This window comes from Synchiropus splendidus, chromosome 17, assembly GCF_027744825.2.
Source record: "Synchiropus splendidus isolate RoL2022-P1 chromosome 17, RoL_Sspl_1.0, whole genome shotgun sequence".
NCBI lineage: Eukaryota > Metazoa > Chordata > Actinopteri > Syngnathiformes > Callionymidae > Synchiropus > Synchiropus splendidus.
Genome location: NC_071350.1, coordinates 20,343,950 through 20,366,149, shown reverse-complemented (window position 1 = coordinate 20,366,149; position 22,200 = coordinate 20,343,950). Strand labels below are relative to the sequence as shown.

Below are 22,200 nucleotides of genomic sequence, written 5' to 3'. Positions count from 1 at the left end.
CCTTTGATCCTCCCTGTCCAGGACTGAACCGGAGCGTGGTCTACTCCCTGCTGGAGTCCGTCGACGGGATGTTCTCCATCGATCCGGTTTCTGGGGTGGTGATCCTGGAAAAGCCTCTGGACAGAGAGAGCCAAGACTCGTATCGGATTCGTGTTCAGGCGGCAGACCGAGCTGGCCAGGAGGGGGCGCTGTTCTCTCAGGTAAAACCAGGCCGTCCAGGCCAGTGAGATGCTGCTCTGAGCTGGTGAAGACAGGACGACCTTCAGTGTGTTTGGTGAACTCCGGTCTTGTTTGGTCGGTTGGCCCACAACGCACGGCGCTGGGTGGTGAACCCGGTTCCTCTTTTATAGACTGAACAGACAAAATTGTGATTCTGCAGACGCAGTCGTCCGAACACCAGCAAAGGAATGAATAAACATGTCGCTGCGCGAAGAGATGAGACGAGACACCGCTTAGATTCTAACCAAGATTAATGCTCCTCAAGCTGCGCTTTTGGATGGGAGCGGGAAATGTTCAGCAGCGTGAAGGACAAGGAGGAGAGCGAGATGAAGCGCGCCACTTGCAGAGGTCATTCTAGACGTCAGGCGTGACCAGGCTGTGCCCTCCTCCTCAGGTGGACCTGAGAGTCCTGGTGCTGGATGTCAACGACAACGCGCCCGTCTTCCAGAGGCGGGACGCCTCCGTCACCGTCCCCGAGGACGTGGCTGTGGGCACCGAGGTGGTGCAGCTGTTGGCCACCAGCGCCGACATCGGACCCAACGCTGACATCACTTACAGGATTCGCTCCGGCAATGAGCTGGGCAAGTTCTCCATCGACCGGAGCTCAGGTGAGGGGACCTGGGGGAGCCGGTGCTGGGTTGAGTGTGACGCCCTCGCTCTTGGTCCGACAGGCTCCATTTCAGTGGCGGACGACTTGGACTTTGAGGTGTGTAAGGACTTCTACCTGACTGTGGAGGCCTGGGACAGCGGGAGCCCTCCCCTCAGCACGGCCACCATGGTGATCATTGAACTCATGGACGTCAACGACAACGCTCCCACCTTCAACCGCGAGGTCTACAACCTGCTGCTCAGCGAGGACGCCTCTGTTGGGCAGACGGTGGCCTGGGTAGGTGGCGCTCCCGGAGGCCCTTCCAGTGGCTCGCCCCCAGGGTCATGTGACCTAGACCCACTTTACTCTCTGTGGATCTGTGCTTCTTGCTGTTGAATTGATTTCCTGGTGCACTGCCCCAGATATCTACCATCGTCATCACGCCGGCTGGAGTCCTGCTCTCTGCTCCACCCGGGCGGCCGCTGGGTTCTGGCTCACGGCTGTTGGTGTCTCTGCTTCTAGGTTGTGGCCGAGGACCTTGACAGTCAGGTCAACGGTCGGATCACCTACTCCATCCTGAAGGGCGACCGCAGTAACCACTTCTGGATGGACCCTGTGACTGGCCACCTGAAGGTCAACAAGCCGCTGGACAGAGAGCTGGTGAGTGTGAGCGCAGCAGACCTGGCTGCTTCGCTGACACCGGCCTCCTCCTAGGTCTCCAGGTACACTCTGTCAGTGCAGGCCTTCGACAGCGGCTCTCCCGCCATGTCCTCCACCGTCGACGTCAACATCGACATATCGGACGTCAACGACAACCCCCCGGTCTTCAGCCCTCCAAACTCCACAGCCGTCGTCCAGGTAGCGGCCGTTTATGTTTGTGTGGTGCTTTTTTTCTTCCTCTCTGACTTGAGTTGCTCCCGACAGCTGAACCAAGCCGCCGGCCTGACCCTGCTCACGCTGTCAGTCAGCGACAAGGACTCGTCTCGAAATGGCCCGCCCTTTCACTTTCAAATTGTTTCTGGGAACGAGGAGAGATTCTTCTCCCTGGACCAGACTGGTACCCTGAAATCTAATCGCGTGTTTGGGCCTGAAGCCCCCAGAGAGTTCATTCTGGAAATTCAGGTTGGTTTGTTCAGGAAACAGCATGCTGGGTGGATGGATGGATCGGTGGGTGGATGGATGGATGGATGGATCGGTGGGTGGATGATGGATGGGTGGATCGGTGGGTGGATCAGAACAAATGAAAACACTGAAGATGAGGGAGCGACGGCGGCGTGTGGTGGAGTTGCACGATGAGGGTGGTCCATGATGGAGGGACCTTCTCTCCTTCTGTCCTGTCACTGAGAGATTCTCTTCCTCTGGACTGCCTCCTTTGGTTTCCTAGGCCACAGACTCTGGGCGGCCGCCCCTCACCTCCTCATCTTGGGCTTTCTTGAGGGTCATTGCAAACAGTCAGTATAAACCCGCCGCCTCTCGCCTGGAAGTCACTGTCGTCATGGTAACAGATACCTTCCAGGGAGGGCCCATTGGACAGATTCACGCCACCGACCGAGACCCCAATGACGTGTTGTCCTTCACTCAGAAATCCCCCTCCAAGAGCATGTTTGAGGTCAACAGGCAGGACGGCAGGATCACGGCCCTCCCTGGGCTGGAGCCCGGCAGGTACCATACCCACCGGCCCGTCCAGCACCGGCCGGAACCCTGTGACGTGTCGCGCTGTCTTTGATTCCAGGTATCAGATCAATGCCACGGTGAGCGACGGGCGCTTCGCCGTGATGGCGGACGTGTCGGTGCAGGTGGAGCAGGTGACCGACGTGCTCCTGCGCGGCGCCCTCACGCTGCGCTTCCCCTCCCTGCCTCCGGAGGAGCTCCTCAAGCGCTACTTCAGCCAGATCAAGCTCATGTTACGCGGACTGGCCGGCTGGAAGTGGTCGCCCGGCCAGCAGGATCCAGTCCACGTCCTGGGCCTCCAGCCCGTGTCCGGGTCGCCCGACCTGGACCTGCTGGTGGCCATGGAGAGGCCGGAGACGCCGGGAGGCCGGAGGACGGGAGGTTTTTACTCTCACAGCGAAATCGCCAGGAAGCTGGAGGAGGCGGTGGCTGGAGGGAAGGTGAGGGGAGTGCTGGCGGGCGCCGAGCTGCTGAGCGGCGCCTGCTCCGGGCGGCTGGACTGTGGAGACCAGCCGTGCGAGCAGACGCTGGTGATGGAGGCCGGTCCGGGCGTCACCTACAGCAGCGACAGGTTCAGCCTGCTGCTGCCCAGCTTCAGGAGGACGGAGGCCTGCGCCTGTCCAGGTGAGCTCCAAGGTCACAGCAAAGCCGTCTTGGCTTGCGGCCAGTGTTGAGCAGGTCCCCGGTGACCTCTGCGCCAGGCTGATGCCCAGACTCCAGGTCAGGGCATCACTAACCTCTGAGCGGCCGTGGCTTCAGCGCACACTCCTGCGGTCGCATCAATGGGTTTTCACAATAATGTGTCTGGAAAATCAAAGGCCATTATTGTCATCTTGAGCAGCAGGCGGCGGCTCGGTGAGCCCTGATCTCAGGCCGTGATGACCCTGCCTCAGACGGCTGTGCTGTTGTAGCTGCTCCTGCCCACCAGCAGGGCGGGCTTCAGAGTGTTTCTGGTCGTGGTGGGACTTCAACAAGTTCATCATGATTAATTAATCACATTTAATCGTTTTTATTTCACTGAATTGAACTGAACAGTGTGTGCTCTGCAGACAGCAGGGCACCTTTGTCAGCGCAGGAGTTCCTGCTCCACTGATGCCACTGATGCAGCTGGGATGAGAACAACAACAACAAACATGGAGGAATCCTCCCTGAACCAAAGCAGCTGTTGGCTTTGGTTCAGGGAGGTTTCTCACTCCACAATGTCCAGGGTTTCCACCACTCTGGATGGACAAACATTTCCAAGACATGAAAAGAGCTCTAGTCTAAATCAGGTCAGATAAAGACTTGACTAGAGACACCATGGAGGTTTATTGTGCTGTCGTCAGACTGATGCAGAAGAAACAATATTCTGTTGTTTAAATGGACGTATGGCTCCATCATTTGGTCCAGTAACATACCACCTTCATTCACAGTGAAAAACGTGGCTTATGGTGGCAAATGTTCTTATACTGCGATTCATTGAGAGTAATTCATCACAAATTCTCGAATGAACTAGATGAATTTCCTCAGTCGAATCCCACCCCGAGTCTTTGGCTGTTTCCCTTCCACTCAGGCGGAGTTTGCCCCGCGCCCTTGGAGCTGTGTGAAGGTCAGTCCTGTCCCGCAGACATGCAGTGCGTCCGCTGGGGTCCGGCCGCGCCGTCGCTCTGCCAGTGTCGGCCAGAGGAGCTGGAGCGCTGCGCCGGTGAGCCTCAGCGCCTCGGCCGCCGCGCCGCGCCGCCTTCCTCCGTCTGACCCCTGTGCATACGTGTGTGTCGGCTTGCAGGCCAAACCTCCCTCAGCTTCTCAGGAAACAGCTACATCAAGTACCGCGTGACCCAGAGCGGGCAGAGCGGCGAGATGAGACTGAGTCTGAGGATCCGCACGCTGCAGAGACGCGGCGTCATCATGTTTACCCGGGTCAACCCCTGCACCATGCTCAAGGTCTCCAACGCGCCGCTCCCTCCCCCCCAGCTGCCGCCTCCTCATCTCTCCCGCTCTCTGCTGCAGATTGAAGCCGGGCGCCTCTGGTTCCAGCTGGATTGCGACAACACCCTGGGCATCATGGGCATCTCCGGCCGAGCCATCAACGACGGCCTGTGGCACCGTGTGGCTCTGGAGCTGACCACCAACTACACGCTGCTGTCGCTGGACGACAGCTATGTGGAGAGGCGCCGCGCCGCCAGGGCTCCCGTCCGCCTCTGGCCGCTGGCCCCCGACTCCTCCTTCTTCTTCGGGGCTCAAGTCCGAGCGCCGGCGGGCCCAGAGAGGCCCGGTCCGGCCAGAGCCCAGGACGGCTTCCAGGGTTGCCTGGGCTCCCTGACGCTCAACGGCAACGAGCTGCCGCTACAGAACAAGAGGAGCCGCCACGCTGAGATCGCTGGACTCAGCGAGGTCAAGCTGGGCTGCGTGCTCTTCCCAGACCCCTGTGTCAGTCAGCCCTGCCTTAACGGAGGCATCTGCAGCAGCCTGCCCCCTGCTGGTACGTCTCTCTCTCTGTCTGTCTGTCTGTCTGTGTGTGGGCTTGTTTATACCGCCGCCTGGGGACCTTCTGCCGGTCCCCACAGGTCCAAACCTCAATCTGAGGATGAAGAGCTCAAAATAACGGCGTGCCAGTCTGGTCCAGAGTCCTGGTCCAGGTGAGGCATGTGTTCAGGGGGAGAGGCTGGGGGAAGGCTGGTGGCCAGGAGGAACCTCACAATGTCCCCACAGGCGTGTGTGCGTGTGTGTGTGCGTGTGCGTGTGTGTGTGCGCGTGCGCGTGAGAGCCTCGGGGAATCACCTGAAGCTGCTGACCAACCGTCATGCAGCAAACACTTCCAAGCCGAGTGACTTGCAGGGAATCAGTCAAGTCAATGTTCCAGTCGCTGGTTTGAATCCTCATCCAAAATGGCAACGTCCGAGGCAGATTCCTGTGGAGGCCAATACACACTCAGAGGAACAGATGACACTGACTGACCGTCTCATGTGGTCAAACATTTGCACAAGTGAAGCGGGACCAAGATCCAATGCTGTTCATGGCCGCCTGCCCTTCATATTGCTTTGCCTCCACTTCTGCCATTCAGTGGTTTGCAGGGGTCTGTCCCAGCTCCATGGAGGAGGGGGACACCCTGGACAGGCCTCAGGCCTCTCGTTGTGTGTTTGTTTTCCTGTGACCTTTCGACCTTCTTGTGTCTGACCCACAGGCTTTGCCTGCAGTTGCAGCCCTGGCTTCACTGGGTGGCGCTGTGAGCTGGAAGTGACGGCCTGCATGCCGAACCCGTGTCTGAACGAGGGCGAGTGCCAACCCTCCGGAAGTGCCTTCGTCTGCGCCTGTCCCGCAGGACTGGGAGGACGAGTGTGAGTCGCCTGCTTCATGTCAGCGAACTACAACAACAACAATGCAAAATGACTCCGTCAACATAACGGCCGGCTCATTTTAGGGTTAGGATTGACTTCTGCGTCATTCACATTTCGAGCTCGGTCAGCAGTCTCTTCATTAGTGCGCGCTAATTGAATGAGCTCGCTGCTCGTGTCGTTCCCGAGCGCCGCCACTAGAGGGCACCCCTCCCCCATGCAAGGCCACAGGACCGGCACATCAGGACGATCCCCGGCATCCGGGCTCTGTGCTGCGCCTCAGGCTGCTGCTGCTGCTGCTGCGTCAGCCGGTCGCTCTCCCAGTTCCACCTCAGGATTCAGGGGCCCTGAGGCCCTGCTGTGGTGGGAGTGACCGGAAGCCTTACAAACCCAGGCACCTGGGTGGAACCTGAAGTCGCAGCTCTTTCTAGTGTTTCAGTCTCTGGTAGAAGCCGCTGGTGTCTGCTCTGCCAGCTTTATTTAGGGCTTCAATGGAGCCGTCTGTCTGTCTGTCTGTCTGCTGTGTCTCATGTCTCTGAACACTTGAACTATGGAGCAGTCTGGACACAGTTCCTAGATGCTGCTGAGGAAACATTACCAAGGCAGAGGAGCACCTCAGAGAACCTGTGAGGACCACTCCATCTCATCAAAGAAACAGGGATCCAGAGAGTCAGAGTCGACCAGTGTCATGATCAGAGGTTCCCTGGACTCAACATCACTTCCCCACCAGGCACGTGCTGTTGAAGTGAGCTCCTGGTGAGGGACAGACTGACAGACAATATGGTGATCTGCAGCGAGGTGGAGAGGATCATGCAGGCAGGGGGCCCCTGAGTCCGAGGGTCCGGGGCCAGCCATCTTCTGGGCAGCCTCGTGAGCTTTCAAGCCGCCAACGCTGCAGAGAGTCTCTCTCCTGGACTCAGAACTTGTGTCAGACAGTGGTTTCTCTAAATCCCACCAGTGAAAGACAGTAACAGCAGCGAGAAATGATCGTGTTTCAGGTGCTGTAGTGCGTGTGGGTTGGAATCCCAACCTTTTTTAGTCACGACGGCAGCGTTGGTGGGCAGCAGCTTCACGTTTCAATAAGCCGTGAAGATAATGGCGCCGAGGAGCCCAGATCATCCACAGAATCCCCACCACTGCATCCTCCATCTGTTCACTGGTGTGTGTGTGTGTGTGTGTGTGTGCGCAGGTGTGGGGAGGACGTGAACGAGTGTCTCCGAGGCCCCTGCAGAAACGACGGACGCTGCGTCAACACCTTCGGCTCCTTCTTCTGCAACTGCTCGGAGGGCTACCAGGGCCCCACCTGCGGGGAGTGGGCGGAGCCGGGCGGCGACACGCAGGTCTGTCTCTGTGCTTCACTTCAGTGGCCTGCGTTCACTTCCTTCATGAGCGCAAGACCCAGCGTCCGGTGGACAGCTTGTCTGTCTCCCACCTGCGCCGGGATCCAAGTGTGGCTGCATCCATTAGCAACATATTTATGGCGACCTTTTGTGGTAGAGTCGCGGGACAAAAGCCAAATTGTGCGACCCCATCGTGTGACGCCTGCTGTTACTTTTCTCGGACCCAGGTGGCAGCATTCCCTAGAAATTCCAGGATTAGTGGGAAATTTCTCCCATTTAAAATGAAAGGCACCAGGACCAAAAGAAGCCGAAAAGAGAGAAGATAGAGAGTCAGCGAAAAACGTGAAATGCAGCCGCACTTGTTCTTTGTCGCCCTAAAACAAGATCCGAGCCAAGTCTTATTGTTTGACCACAAACCGTGACCAGGACACGTCCACAGGCAGGAGCTCGGTGAACACTGGAGAGGTTGAGCAGGACACGGGAAGCCACCTTCCGTCCCTCGCTCTTCCCCGTCTCACCACCGCTGCTCTGTGCGTCCCTGTCCTCAGGCCGAGCCCATTTCCTTCGTGGGCCCCGGGGAGATCATCGGGATCGGGGTCCTCGCCTTCGTCATCCTTTTCCTGCTCCTCCTCTTCATCATCTTCAGGAAAAAGATCCGATTCAGGAAAGACTCGGTCACGGGTCCCGGAGCTCCGACAGGCTCGGGCGTCTCCTCCATCTCCACCGAAACCAGCTACATGCTCCACAAGACCGGCTTCTGCACGGAGGGGATGGAGTTCAGAGCCGTGCGAGTGTCGGGCTCTCCAGGGAGCAGCGCTGCCTGCGGGGACCTGGGGGCCAGTGTGGGCGGACCTCCTCAAGTCATGGTGCGGCCCACCGCCCACGCCATGTTGCCCGGGGCCTGCGACAAGACCACGTCCAGCGACAGCAGCCGGGTGAGTGCGCCCGAGGGCCGGCTCCGCGGCCGTGGTCTCGCTGCCGCTGGGTCAGACTCACTCTGTCCTCTCTCCCTCTCGTGGCACAGCTGAGCAGCTTCCTCTCCGACGTGTCCAATCTTGGAGGCGTGGCCAACAGGAGGGGCGTGGCCGTCTGCAGCGTGGCACCCAACCTCCCCGCGGCGTCCTCCTGCCGTGCCGCGCCAAGTCCCGCCCACAAAGTGTCGTGGGAGGGCGAGGAGAGGCGGAGAGATGAGCGAGAGGAGGAGTGGGGCCAGAGAGCGTTCCAGCTGGAGAGGAGCCAGCGAGACGGCGGTGCTCAGGGTAGGAGCCGCTCACCGTGTCCCAGCGCCTGCTCCACTTCAGCTGCGCCGTCGCCAGCGCCAGTCATGAGCGCCGCGTGTGCTGGGGCCCACAGAACAGGTGGCCCCGGGGCCCATTCAAGGAATAGACCCGATTCATTGCTGTGACTTCATTTGTGTTCAAGAACCATATACGACCGAAACCTTGTGAAATGACACGAAACCATGGGATCAGCACAGAAGATACTTGTCATGGCAAAGTCCCACCAGCAGCAGAAGCAGCTGCAGGTCATGTTCATCACATTCACTAAAGAAAAACAAATACACTTGATGCAAACTGCTGAGAAAATTGGAACAATGGTAATAAAATTCTGAATAAAATAATGAAATAACATCAAAATATCATAAAACATTTTCATTACATGTAAAGTGTAAATGAAAGTATCATTAATTCAAACTAATTCATTTTCAAACCTGCTCCAACAGGTGAACAGTGTGTACTGTAGGGGGCGCCACCACTGTCTTCATCATTGTTTCTTTCCAAGAACTTCTCCATAGTTGGTGACTATCACAGATGTGCAGCTGTCAAGTCACTTCACTGACTCACTGCTGCCACCATACGTGGCTCATGGGTTCAGACTCAGCCTCTCACGGCCCACAGGGCTGGAACACCAAAGCGTTCCTCTAGGGGGCGCTGGCGGCCCAGCCATGGGCCTCACTGGTGAAGGATCACTGTCACCCACAGGTCACCACATCTCTTCACCTGTTGAAGGTCACTGTTTGAATCATGGCCTTGTCGACGCAGCTGTTGCTCTCAGCGCTGGGCCCGGGGTCAGGGGTCAGGTCAGAGCAGGGACTCATCCTTCCACTCTGGCTCCCGTCTGCTTATTGACGGCTTCCTGTGTGAATTTGAAAAAGACGTTTTCACATTTCGCTGCCCTGCTGAGGCGGAGTGAAGATGAGGAGGAGGAAAAGCCCCATGAGTCACAGCGCGACCGACAGAGCCACCAAAACTAAGGAAGGAAGTGAAGGGTTTCCCGTCTGTATGTGGATCTTACTGCACTGCAACGCTGCTTGAGAATATAGGTTGTCATGACGACAGAGGTTCCGGGTGTGAGTCAAACACAAGCGCCCTTTTTAACAGAGAGGTGGCATTTAACAAGCTCTTTGAGAGTGAGAAGGTCCCTGAGGAATGGAGGAGAGCAGTGCTGGTGCCCATCTTCAACAACAGGGGAGATGGCCCGTGTTGTGGCAACTATGGAGGGATGAAGTTGTGGGAAAGAGTCGTGGAGAGTAGACTCAGGGCAGAAGTTAGCATATGTGAGCAACAGTTTGGCTTCATGCCAAAACAGAGCAGCACAGACGCAGAGTTTGCTTTGAGGGTGTTCATGGAGAAACACAGAGAAGGTCAGGAGGAGCTCCACTGTGTCCTTGTGGACCTGGAGACAGCGTACGACAGAGTGCCAGGAGAAGAGTTGTGGTGTTGTCTGAGGACGTCTGGAGTGGCAGAGAAGTGTGTCGGAGGTGTGTCACGGTGAGACGGTGGTGAGGTGTGCTGCAGGTGCAGTTCAAGGTGGAGGTGGGGCTGCACCAAGGCTCAGCTCTGAGCCCCTTCTTGTTGCCATGGTGATGGACAGGTTGACAGTTGAGGCCAGACAAGAAGCCTCATGGACCATGATGTTTGCAGATGACACTGTGATCTGTGGTGAGAGCAGGGAGCCAGTGGAAGATCAGCTGGAGAGGTGGAGCTCTGCCTCAGAAAGGAGAGGAGTGAAGGTCAGCCGCAGTAAGACGGAATCCATGAGTGTGAATGAGAGGGAGCCACGTGGACAGGTGAAGCTACAGGACGCAGAGATAAAGAAGGTGGAGGGTGCCATGGAGAGTGTGAGGAAGAGGTGAAGAAGCAGCTGCAGGCAGGATGGAATCACTGGAGAAAAGTCTCAGGTGTGATGTGGGACAAAAGGATGAGAGGGAAAGGGTCCAGAAGGCTGGTGAGGCCAGCCACCTTGGATGGTTTGGAAACAGTGGCACTGAGGAGAAGACAGGAGGCAGAGCTGGAGGGAGCAGAGATGAAGATGCTGAGCTTCTCTCTGGGAGTGAGAGCAGGATGATGAGAGGATCAGAGGGACAGCACATGTGCTCAGGTCTTCAGGAGACCAAGTCAGAGAGGCTGGATGGAGATGGTTTGGACATGTACAGAGGAGAGAGAGAGAGAGAGAGAGAGAGCCAGTACATTGGTAGATGAAGATGTTGAGATGTTGGAAGTGCCAGGCAGAAGGTGGAGAGGAAGGCCACAGAGGAGATGGATGGAGGTGGTGAAGGAGGACATGAGGTCTGGAGGTTTGAGAGAAGAGGAAGCAGAGGACAGGGGGAGATGGAGGAAAACCTGGACATGCACCATGGTGTTGCAGTGGCTCCGCTGCTGCCTCTGGCTCATGCTACGATGGTCCCTGTTGATATTACAGCGCGAGTGTGAGACGCTAGGACCAGATGGAAACAAGAATTTCTCCCTGACTCGAGTGTATTGAAGCGCTGAGCCGAGTTCCACCAGTGCTGGGCTCTTATTGACTCTGACTGATAGAGGTGTGGAGCAGCTCACTCTCCTGCAGCGGGTCTCACTCCTCCCAAACACGCTGGACCATGACCCCCCGCACAGCTCTCACTGATGCTGTGAAGAAAGGAAACATGGTAACTGGAGGTCCACTCACCTAAAATGGTGGTCCAGCCTCTCTGAACATGTTATGGTCGTCTCTCTCAACTGACCAAGTGAAGAACCTCAGACTCTCTTCCCCCTGGCTTGGAGCAGGTTCAATGGCGACGTGAGTGGTGCTCCTCAGACTTGGAGCCTCATCAGATCCACCATCAACACCACTGACAGGACTCAGTTCCACGTCTGACTCTGTCCTTCCCTCGACTTTCACCTGCGACTCACTGTTGATGGAGGTGAAGTCCGTGAAGATGAGAGGCTCCAGTCTGCAGCGTGGCTCACACACACACACAGACAGAGCGGGGCCACGTTATTGGTGGCAGGAGCCACGTCCAAACATAGAGGAGTCAAGTCACCACATCTACGCCGCTTGATATTTGCAGGAGGATCAGGGTCAAATGGATGAGCTTGAACCACTCTACGCTCGTCAGGTGAGCAGCTGGTCACAGCCTGACGTGTTTGGAGCATGTGGCTCTGCTCAGCAGACCAGTCCTTGTACAGAGGCAGGTGACCGTTGCTTCTGTGCCTGTGGGCACAGCAGAATACGGCAGTGACCCCTCAGTCGTGCGACCGCGGCGATGGTGTCTCAGTGTTCCGAACTCTTCATGTGAGCCACAGTAACCTGGTGTCCACGTGGGTGTGCTACTGCTGCAGGTGCGTCCCAGCGGGGCAGTGCGTCGGACTCCACCTCTGAGGACCAGTCGCTCAGCTCCTTCACCTCCGAGTCCTTCGACGACAACGGTAAGGACCTGAAGCTCCCTGACGCTGTGTTGATCCTGTAGGCCTGGTCTGGGCCACCTTCCCCAGAACAAATGGACCCGGGGCCATTCCACAGAAGTGACTCATGACTCTTGACTTCATCTGTGATCAACAACCATATTGAATCTACTGACACGTAAACAAAGCAAAACCTTGTGAAGTGACATGAAACCGTGTGACCAGCGCACAGATATTTATTTGTCATGGAAAAGTCCAACCAGCAGCAGAAGCAGGTGCAGGTCATGTTCATCACATTCACTAAAGAAGAAAAGAAGGAAAGAGAAACACACACTTGATGCAAACGGTTGAGAAACTGTTGTTTGAAAAACTGAACCAAATTCTGATAAAAATAAATATAATAAAACCATGTCTGTCATGTCATGAAAAAACTATATGTTTTATTTAAACTCCAAAGAAGATGCAAGTGAAGTGTAAATGAAAGTCTCACCATTTCAAACCTGCTCCAACAGGTGAACAGTGTGTACTGTAGGGGGCGCCACCACTGTCTTCATCATTGTTTCTTTCCAAGAACTTCTCCATAGTTGGTGACTATCACAGATGTGCAGCTGTCAAGTCACTTCACTGACTCACTGCTGCCACCATACGTGGCTCATGGGTTCAGACTCAGCCTCTCACGGCCCACAGGGCTGGAACAGGACACTTCTCGTGGCCCTCTAGGGGGCGCTGGCGGACCTGTGGTTAAGAATGAGTGGATGACATGACATGACCTGGACGGCCGTGGTGCACTGGACCTGAAGGTCCTCTGAAGATTGGCATGTGTCTTCCACTCATGAGAGAGCACATAGTTCCCTCCCTCTGTGCTCCTTCATCTGCACTGTCTCAGAAGGTTTAGCTCAGAGCAGTTGTGCAGTTCCACTTAGTCTCATGGCGTTTTAATGCTCTCCTCGTGTGGGCTGAAGGACCACGATGAGACTGTCAGCGGTGGGCAGGTGCCGGGGGTCTGGCCCCTGAGGCGGAGAGTGAAGAGCAGTGTTCCTCACGTGGAAAATACCAGCTCACCGTGGTGTCCATCCTCAGATCACTCGATGGCACGCGTGCGCGTATGTGTGTTGTTCTTCAAGGCATCCATGTGGCTGCTGCCTTTCCTCTCTAATTCCTGAGGCAGGATGCTGCTTCCTTGCACCCCGACACCTCAGACTCTGCTCACCTTCTCTCTGTCTGCTCTCCTCGCCAGACTCCATCGTGACAGTCATTCGCCTGGTCAACGATGCTGTGGATGATATTGAGAGCGAAGGTACGGCTCAGTGTCTCACTAGGAGGCCACTTCCTCCGTTTCCTGGTGTCTGCGTTGGTCTCAGACTCTCTCTCTCTCTCTGCCTGTGTAGTGTCAAACATGGACAAAGAGCAGCGGCAGAACGGCAGCGGTGAGTGAGGAGCATCGGCTCCCAGACACCAAACACTCACAACAGTGTTCAGCCGTATTCTCTGCTGCTCTGCTCTGGTGGAGTGGGTCCAGTTTTGGGCAAAGAAAAGCTCACTTTAGGTCTGAGAACTAGCGAGTCCTTGCTGTGCTGTGGCTCTCCAGCAGCTTCGAGCCACTTCACTTCCCTCACTGTGGTGCGGAGCCAGAGGACTGAAGGGAAAGCCTCGTGAATCCAACTCACTCTTGTTGAGCTCCATCCTCCATATTCCTCTATATCAGGTGGCTGCAGGACGTCCAGGCACTTCTTTACATCTGCAGCTCTCGTCAGCAACCTTCCCCAGAGCTGCGCGCAGCTGATACGAAACATCTACGCTGCGCAACACAAGTCCACCCTGAAGTGAATCTGAATGGCCACAGCTCCCAGACTCTGGAGCTTCTGGCCGTCCAGACATGAAGCCTGGTGACATCAGAGCAGTCAGATGAAGCGCTCACTGCTGCTCCACCGCCTGTTTCCTCCCTGTCCTCCGCTGCAGCGTGCGCCCAGTGACGGCGCTACATCCACAGCGTGGAAGGAAGAGCAACTAGAAGAGCTGCCATCTGAAGGGAACTATTGGAGCTGGCTGATGTTGAGGAGCTGCTTTCTCTTCAGATGTTGGGGGGCGGAGTCACGCAGAGGAGAGAGGACGGTCGGGTTTCAGACCACAGAGAGGAGACGCTAGTCAGCTGAGGAGATGAAGTGTGGAGTCAGTGGAGAAGAAACCTGTTCCTTCTCCACTGGAGCTCACTGTTCCATGAGGAGCGCTCGCTCACAGAAGACAAAAGTCACTCTCACCACAGACGGGTTCAGGAGCCTCATCCATCCGTGTGAGACAGGAGCCATGTTTGTCAAAGTTGCTCCAAGTTCTCAGTGGTGTCATGTGACTTCAGTGACTCGAGTCAGTCGACTTGTTGTGCTGGAAGATTCTGGATCTCTATCTGACTTGAGGATTCTGTCCAACACAAAGAGTCCAGTTCAAAGACCATTTTTCTAGATCTGTATGTTTACACCTCACACACGTTCCGTTCCTCAATGAGGAATCAGCCGTCAGGTGGACTGGGAATTTTGCAGTGGTTGACCTGCGGACCTGAGAGAAGTGGTATTGACAGGACCAGAAGTGACTTCCCAGAGAAACAGGAAGCGGGAGCTGCTTTTCATCCGCATGTTACTCCTGTGACGCGCACACACCATGAACGTCGATGCTAGTTGATGCTAATAAGGTGTCACTTCCTGCGTGTCTTGCGTGTGCTTCATGTGTGTGCGCGCGCCTCACGTCTTTTGTTCTGGGCTGCAGTGACCGAGAGCCGCCGCCTGCAGAGCAAAGACGAGCTGCGTGTTGAATTCATCAAAGAATACATGATGGACTGTAAGCACTCTCGCTTCTTTCCTCCCGTCCACCTTCAGCTGCCCGTGTCCCCCCCCCACCCCCCCGTCGTGAGTGTGACATCCCTCCTGTGTGTCGCGTCTTTATCAGCGTGTCGCCAGGCGGCCGAGGAAAAGCTCGTCCCTGGTGTCCAAACATAAACAGGGGGTCCCTGGGTGGTGGCACGTCTCCTCCACACAACACGCCACACTCACACAAGACGGTTCACAGAGAGCGGAAAACTGGATGAAGTGGCTTGTTTACCACACGGCCTGTGTTGGTGGCGACGGCGCTTCACGCCACTGCAGATCACTGGCGTGATGAGGTCATCGGCGCCCGCAGCTGGGATCAGCCTCCTCAACAGTGTTCCGACTCAAACCCGGCTCCTGAGGTCCTGACTCTCCAGGAGCAGAGCAGGTGCTCAGGTGCTCATGAGGGGCAGAGCTGCAGGAGCTGGCGAGAGGTGGAGAAAATAGAAGCCTGCAGAGACTCTGGGAGCAAAGCAGAGTGGCCGGAGGAAGCTCCTCTTCTGTCAGAAAGTTCCCGCGCCAGGTTGCTGACATGCCAGGACAGTTGGTACTGTGGGAGTCAGGGTGGTGCACCCCCTGCTCCGGGTGACGGAGCTCCTCTCCTGGGCTGTCCCTCCATGGTGTTTCCATGACGCACTGCAACAGCTGAAGCCAGGCCTCTTCTTCTTCTCTCTTCAGCGTACCGCTGGGAGGCCTCCAGCCGGACAGCCACCTGGCTGTCGCCGTCTCCGGAGTCACGCTACGAGCTGAGCCAGTCCCAGCAGAACATTCGGCGAGGAGGCAGCTCTCGCTCCCTGCAGCTGGACTACAGGCTGACGGGCCTCGGCAGCGAGCCAGCGGCGGCGAGGAGGACCTTCCAGTGGGAGAGGAACCAGTCCGGGGAGTGGGAGAAGAGAGGCGCGGTGCAGAGAGAGGAGAGCAGCAGCAGCTCCTCCCCTGTGTACGAGGAGTGCAGGGAGTCCCAGTCCAGTCCCAGTCAAGACTCTGAGAGCCTGTACGACACTCTGCCGCCCGCCCGAGGAGCCTACCAGGGCTACCCGTCCCCCCCGCCCGGGCTCAACCTGCACCCGGCCCAGCTGCTGCCGCCGCTGCGCGCCTGGGACCTGCCGCCACCAGAGGGCAGCGCAGGCAGCAGCTCCCCGCCTCAGATGGGCCCCGGGGACGAGCTGGAGAGACTCCTGAACCTGGTGTCGCTCCGAGCCCGCCGAGCCACCAGGTCCGACCGAGCCTCCACGGGCTCCGAACCCACCGGCGGCTGGGAGGGGCGCAAGTGAGACGCGTGACCGTGGACTTGTCCGGGTCCGTCCTTCACCCCCGAGTCACGTGACCGTCGCTGTGGTCTGCAGCGGCTCAGCTCAGGTCTGGGGTCTTCACTGTCGTTGTGCGTTTCTGTGGCGTCAATAAATAGATGTGTGTACAGTTATTCAGCTTCTGTACGTCTGCAGGGGGAGGAGAAGAACTGCCCGCGTTTCTCGTCTCTGATTCGCTTTTCTATTCCCCACCTTTCATTTCCACTTCCCCTCAGACATTGTCCCCTCACTTTCTTTCACTCACGATAAAAAACATCTTTTTCCCATCAGACGCGCGGCTCGACCTTTTCTCCCACTCAGGCGGCAGCGTGGCGGCAGTGAGGGACGTTCCAGGATTTGTGGAAAATTTGGGCCCGTTGGACATGAATGAGTCTGGGAGATGCCAAGAGGGAACTTGGGGGGGGGGGGGGAGCTCCAAACGCACTGGTCCCATCCGAGCCAAGTCCTATGGTTTGCCCACAAATCGGGGTGACAGAAGCAGAGATTTAAGTGAGGGTGGGCAACTAAGCTGGTTAGAGTGGAGCAGAGGAGGAAAGGACGTTGCTTTGGAGTTTGCCACTGTGGCCCAACGCTGGGGCGCAGACACATCTCCAGTTCTGTAGTCACACTGGTCCACTCTCGTGACACGTGCTCAGAATCAGCGGCGCAGGTTTTCAAGGCGCCATCCTGGCCACAGCGGAGACACGGCTCAGTTAGAGACGAGGGATTCTCCATCGGTGCGCTCGGGTTTTCGCTGGCGGCTACAGTTTCTGAGTGCTCTGAGGCACAGTGATTCTGTGAGTGAGAGGGAGGCGGAGTGTTGCCATGGCCAGCTCACCAGCTGTTTATTCATAAACAGCAGCGTCTATTCTTTCATCAAAGTTCTTTACTTTCACATGAGTGGCTCTTTCCTCGTCCCTCTAACTGGATTGGCTTCTAGTCTGTGAAATGCTGTTGATAGCAAGGCACTCAATGGGACAGTAGGTGGCAGCAGTGAGCGCTCAACAGAGACCCCCATCTTCAAACGCTTCTGATGTTTCGGACCAACCGTCGGCTCCTTGTCCCGTTACCGAGTCGGCGTCTCGTGGTGACGCCAGGCCGACACCTGCAAACTCCCAGTCTGTGACGCACGAGGAGCAGGACGCCGCAGCGCTTCAGTCCTTCTGTGCATGTTACGGAACACTACTGCCACCTGCTCTAATCTATTGTTGCTGCCGAGAGACCCGCAGATCTGAGGCCGGTCACACGCACCCAGCAGCCTCTGGGGGTCAGACACAGGGAACTTGGGACCGGACGTCTTTCATCCCAAAGAGGCAGGGATTCAGAGGAGCCTGGAGAAATGAAGAAAACCTTGAAATATTGATGTGAAAGTCAGGTCATTGAGAAGATGTCACGTGAAAGTTGAGCCTCTCCTGGCCATCGCCCTTCCCCCAGCCTCCCACACATGGCGCACCTGAACCAGGACCAAACTGGATCCTAGTTAGAATCACCAGGCTATTTTGAAGGTTCAACCCTCAAGTGGAGGCGCGTGAGGTCCGGCCAAATGCTCCCCACCGGTAGCTCAGACCTGGTGTGCTGGTGTACCTCCGTGCGCACTTCACTCGGCGGCTCACCCTGGTGGCCTGTGTCTGCCTGTGCAGCTGACTGTCTTCTGTCATCTGCACAATTGAACTGTGTGCACTGGGCGCTGAGGAGGGACCTGCTCGGAGGAGGTGAGCAGGGACGGCTCCACCTCCGAGGAGGACCGCTGTAGTCCAGATGGAAGGCATGCGTTGATGAGCGCCTCCGGTGGTGTCGCTGCTGAGGCCCGTGGCGACATCTTCACCTCAGAGAAGCCACGACCCTCCTCCACACAGACCTGAGAGGAGGAGGAGAGACCTGAGCAGGAGGTCCGTCCTGGAGATGGTGTTTTCAGTGGGGTCTGGGTGACAGAATGTCAAGATGAGAAGAAAAAACGGCGGAAGGCAGAACAGAAAGTGAAGCGACAGATGGAAATGCAGCCAAAGGCAAACTAAAGCAAAGAAACAGAAAAGTGTCGTGTTGACTCGTGTTGTAGACGGAGATGAACCCTGATCCGTGAGCCTGCGGCTCAATTGGTGATGATCCAAACACCAGTGAGAACATGTGCTCCGTCGACACGAGTGAACGGAGAGCGGTCAGGAGAGGCCAGGGAAGGTGTGGCGCCGCTGGAGAAGCGGCATCCCAGTGAGGACGCCCCGGGTGGCTGGCAGGTCTGACTCCGGCCTCTGGCTGAGAGAGACGGAAGCCTCATTACGCTCGCAGCTGGAAGCTGACGCGTGTGTGGGGACGCCGGTCAGTGCAGGTGAGGATCCAGCCCCTGCCACCGTCACCATGAAAGATCTGAGGATTCCACTGAAGGGAATCATGGGTTCAACGTATTGAAAACGTGCCAGTAGGCCTGCTGACTTGCAGCAGTTTCACCGGAGGACGGACACGTCACCTCCGTCAGCACCTGCAGGAGGAGGTCCTCAGCTGGGAGTTCCCCCTGGATTATTGGAGACGACTCAGGATTGTTGGGTGAAAGCACAAATGATTGTGTTCCAACAGAAAACCTTTGCTCCACCATGGTGCTGAAGGGAGTGACTGGAACCTGGATGGATGAGGAACTGGAGGCTTGTTGTTCAGGTGAGTCGGGTCACAGGCCGCGGCCTGCTCCTGCTCTGGCTGAGGAGGGGCCGAGGGCCAGCAGCTCCACATCACACGCCTCACTCAGAGCCAGTCAGACCTAATCTGCCAGCATCCGCCTTCGCAGTCACATGACCTGGCGGGCGCTTTCATTGATCGCTGGAGACACACATGCATCACAGTGTGATACTGGCGTCTGAGGGCCGGCTCCAGCCCGGGCCCCTCCCCCGCTGCCCCCTGCACGCATCATGGCGTCCGCTGGGCGTGAGAGCGGACCTGCTGCGTCGCTCCAGGTCAGGCGTCCGACGTGAGGCGCTGGGAGTCACTCTCCCCCGAGTCCTGCTGTGACCAAGGTAAAAATAATTCAAACGCGCTGCATATTTAGCCCAGCTATTTCGGTAGCACTTTGAAATCAGGACTGAGGAAGGAAAGCCACGCCCACCTGCTCTGGGCTGGGCGGTGGGCACTCCGCTTTCCTCCCACAGTCACCGGCTTTACACAGGTGACTGCTGTGAGTGTGAGAGTGCAGATCATCTTCCTCCTCCATCTCCCCCTGTCCTCTGCTTCCTCTTCTCTCAAAGCTCCAGACCTCATGTCCTCCTTCACCACCTCCATCCATCTCCTCTGTGGCCTTCCTCTCCACCTTCTGCCTGGCACTTCCAACATCTCAACATCTTCATCTACCAATGTACTGGCTCTCTCTCTCTCTCTCTCTCTCTCCTCTGTACATGTCCAAACCATCTCCATCCAGCCTCTCTGACTTGGTCTCCTGAAGACCTGAGCACATGTGCTGTCCCTCTGATCCTCTCATCATCCTGCTCTCACTCCCAGACAGAAGCTCAGCATCTTCATCTCTGCTCCCTCCAGCTCTGCCTCCTGTCTTCTCACACTCTCCATTGATGGTGTGATATAGCCCAGTCTAATGAAGCTCCCAGAAATGTGGTGTTTGAGATCAACTCCATTCTAAGCAGCTTGGGTGGTTTGGAAAGGTTGACGTCCACCTGGCTCGTGCAGATGTTCTTCTTCTGTTGTGGGGAATGTTGGCAGACTCAGCGCTGGCCTTGAAGGCCACGCTGAAACTGCGTTCTTGTCCAACGTCACTGCAGACATCTCCATCTGACTTTTCCTGCGTCCACTTGCTTGGAAACACGTCTTGGACTTTCAGACGATGAACTCAACCACGCAACATTGCATCACACAAGACCCCCGTGGTGGGGGCAGGAGGTGGGGCACGGCTCACCTGTCGCTCCGTCCTCTGGGGTCCCATTCACTTCGTCTGCACCTGAGTGGCGTTGGGAAGCCACGTCGGAGGAAGGAGTCCGAGTCGCTCCGGTCACTTGACTGCACCGTGGCTCATTGTGGGACGGTTCCACACCAAAGTCAAGTCAGCACAAAAGCCTTTTCATGTTGAGACAGAGGCGGAAGAGACGGACACGTCAGACTGGGTCAGGACCCAGGTCAGATCAGGGTTCAGAGGGAAGCAGACTCCAAGGATGGAGCTGGGAGGAGAGAAGACCTTGACCGCGCAGGTGTCACTCCACACTGCCTGCTGTCTGATGAGCCCCGGTCACTGCTGCAGTTTGGGCAAACGTCCCAGGCGTGACTTTGTCTGGGCCCTTTTTCGCTTCCCTCCAGAGCTTAAACCTGAAGGTCCCGAACTCCAGAGCTTCACAGTCTGCAGACTTCTCAGAGGACCACGCTCACCGTCTGACACGTGGATCCACGCGGGAAACCTGGCGAGGGTCAGAGGTCGCAGAGGTCACGCATTCATCTCCCTCACCTGAAACAGCCCAGCTCTGATGGAAGTGTGACAGCTGCAGCGGTGCCACCTGAAAGTGAGCCGCAGCACAGCCAGGGTGGTGCGAATACATTTGCACCGCCTGGCTCCTCGGCGCAGCAGTACAAGCTCATCCAGCACTTGAACGTAAAGGAGTCCGTGGCTGTTGTTCCCCCTCCATGCTGATGCTGAGTAAAGACGGCGTGACTCAGGAGGCCTGGGGCGCCACTGACGTCACAAGCGGCCCAGATAGGAGCAGCAGATCCAGGGGAGCCCGGGCAGCCCAACCAAGGGACCTGATGCAGCGGGGCGACTGGCACTGCTGCAGCTCCCTACAGCTCGCCACGTCAACTGGAGACGCAGGTGAGCAGACCCGACTCGTCCAAACCCCTCAGCAGGAGAGAGAAGCAGAGCCCAGAACTGCCGCTCCAACTGCTCCGAAACAAACACTGCATGAAGCCGAAGCTGCTTGATCTGGAAAAATGCTGCGGCTTCCCAGATGCTGAGACATCACTCGTCCACTTTGCCACTCATCTTTCTCTGTCACAGAAAACAGCCCTGGATTATTGAAGATTCTTCCTGCCACGGCAGAAACAATGATTGGATTTCAAGCCTTCCTCTCACAGCCAGCGCAGCAAAAATGGTGTTCTCCATCAGTCACGTGGCTGCTGTGGACGGAGGTGTTTGGAGGTGGACAGGAAGCTGCTCTCCCTGACAGGAAGGGCATGGTCCTCCCTGACGGAGAGCTGGTTGTCACCAGTAACCCACATTCAGGATGGATGGGATGAGCCTGCCACCTCCACGTGCGCTGATGTGCACCAAGTGACTCATGGTGGAGGAGCGTGCACACACGGACAGGTCATGGTGGGCTGCTGGAGACCTGCTCCTTCGCAGGTTTGAATGACCCGTTCTCTCCGAGCCTGTCTGCTCCCTCAGGCCAAGGTCTGTGGCGTCATCGTTCAAGTGTGACGGACGGCTGCTGATGCGGTGGGAATGATGCTGCTGTGGTTTCACTGCTCGCCGCTCCTCCCTGCAGTGGAGGGGAGTGGATCTGCTGCTCCAGGGACACCTGAGAGGCTGGAGGTGTTCTGAAGCGCAGCCACAGGTGGCAGGAGGAGCCACACACACGAACGTCCTTCCAGCGCCAACGCTCTAACATCACCGCTGCTTCGTCCAGTGAGACGCCGCCGCAGCATCGGTATCATCGGTAACAAGACAGAGTGCTGTGGAGGCACCACCGGCGTGAACACAGCCGTCGCCGGCTGCAGTGTGAGCTGCGTCCCATCGCCGCCAACTGTGAGCCTGAAGAGGGAAGCGGACTTCGCACCAACCGAAGGTGTCGCTGTCCAAGGTGCTACATTTAGCTCGGCTTCACTGCGTCCCAACCACGAAACATGAAAGACGACCGACATGCTGCTCCTCCGGTCCTTATCCCTGTGATGCGGGGTTCCTCAGCTCAGCAGATGGTCAGGTGGGGCATGGTCCTCACAAGACATGAAGGTGATGGCTGACCCTCTGCACAAGGTCAGATGGAAGAGTGGAGCCACCACTGTGTGGAACAGAGGCCTCCAGCACAGGTCCACGGGTCCTGGAGAGAGAGAGAGAGAGGAGAGGGAGGGTGAGAGAGAGAGAGGAGAGGGAAGAGAGGGAGGGTGAGAGAGAGAGGGAGGAGAGGGAAGAGAGGGAGGGAGAGAGAGAGAGGAGTGAGGGAGAGAGAGAGAGAGGGGAGGAGAGGGAAGAGAGGGAGGGTGAGAGAGAGAGAGGAGAGGGAGGAGTGAGGGAGGCTGAGAGAGAGAGGGAGGAGAGGTGAGGAGAGGGAAGAGAGGGAGGGAGAGAGAG

At 57.0% G+C, this 22,200-nt stretch overlaps 1 protein-coding gene across 4 annotated transcripts in view; it reads left to right on the top strand.

The window, feature by feature from the left end:
- LOC128748421 (protocadherin Fat 3) overlaps positions 1-16,266 on the top strand; it is a 55,436-nt gene extending 39,170 nt beyond the window's left edge. Inside the window, exons 35-54 of one of the 4 annotated variants that reach the window (XM_053847185.1) lie at positions 22-200; positions 614-827; positions 891-1,105; positions 1,331-1,468; positions 1,523-1,666; positions 1,733-1,930; positions 2,193-2,470; positions 2,541-3,103; positions 4,032-4,163; positions 4,245-4,402; positions 4,469-4,940; positions 5,643-5,796; positions 6,983-7,133; positions 7,682-8,068; positions 8,158-8,392; positions 11,732-11,818; positions 13,032-13,091; positions 13,183-13,221; positions 14,552-14,623; positions 15,328-16,266. In XM_053847185.1, the coding sequence (XP_053703160.1) occupies positions 22-200; positions 614-827; positions 891-1,105; positions 1,331-1,468; positions 1,523-1,666; positions 1,733-1,930; positions 2,193-2,470; positions 2,541-3,103; positions 4,032-4,163; positions 4,245-4,402; positions 4,469-4,940; positions 5,643-5,796; positions 6,983-7,133; positions 7,682-8,068; positions 8,158-8,392; positions 11,732-11,818; positions 13,032-13,091; positions 13,183-13,221; positions 14,552-14,623; positions 15,328-15,923 (4,472 nt within the window). In that variant the 3' untranslated portion in view covers positions 15,924-16,266. Of the gene's footprint in view, positions 1-21; positions 201-613; positions 828-890; positions 1,106-1,330; positions 1,469-1,522; positions 1,667-1,732; positions 1,931-2,192; positions 2,471-2,540; positions 3,104-4,031; positions 4,164-4,244; positions 4,403-4,468; positions 4,941-5,642; positions 5,797-6,982; positions 7,134-7,681; positions 8,069-8,157; positions 8,393-11,731; positions 11,819-13,031; positions 13,092-13,182; positions 13,222-14,551; positions 14,624-15,327 lie in introns of those variants that run through there. The other 3 variants (XM_053847187.1, XR_008412796.1, XR_008412797.1) reach the window with 3 other exon arrangements.
- Positions 16,267-22,200: the final 5,934 nt, after the last annotated feature.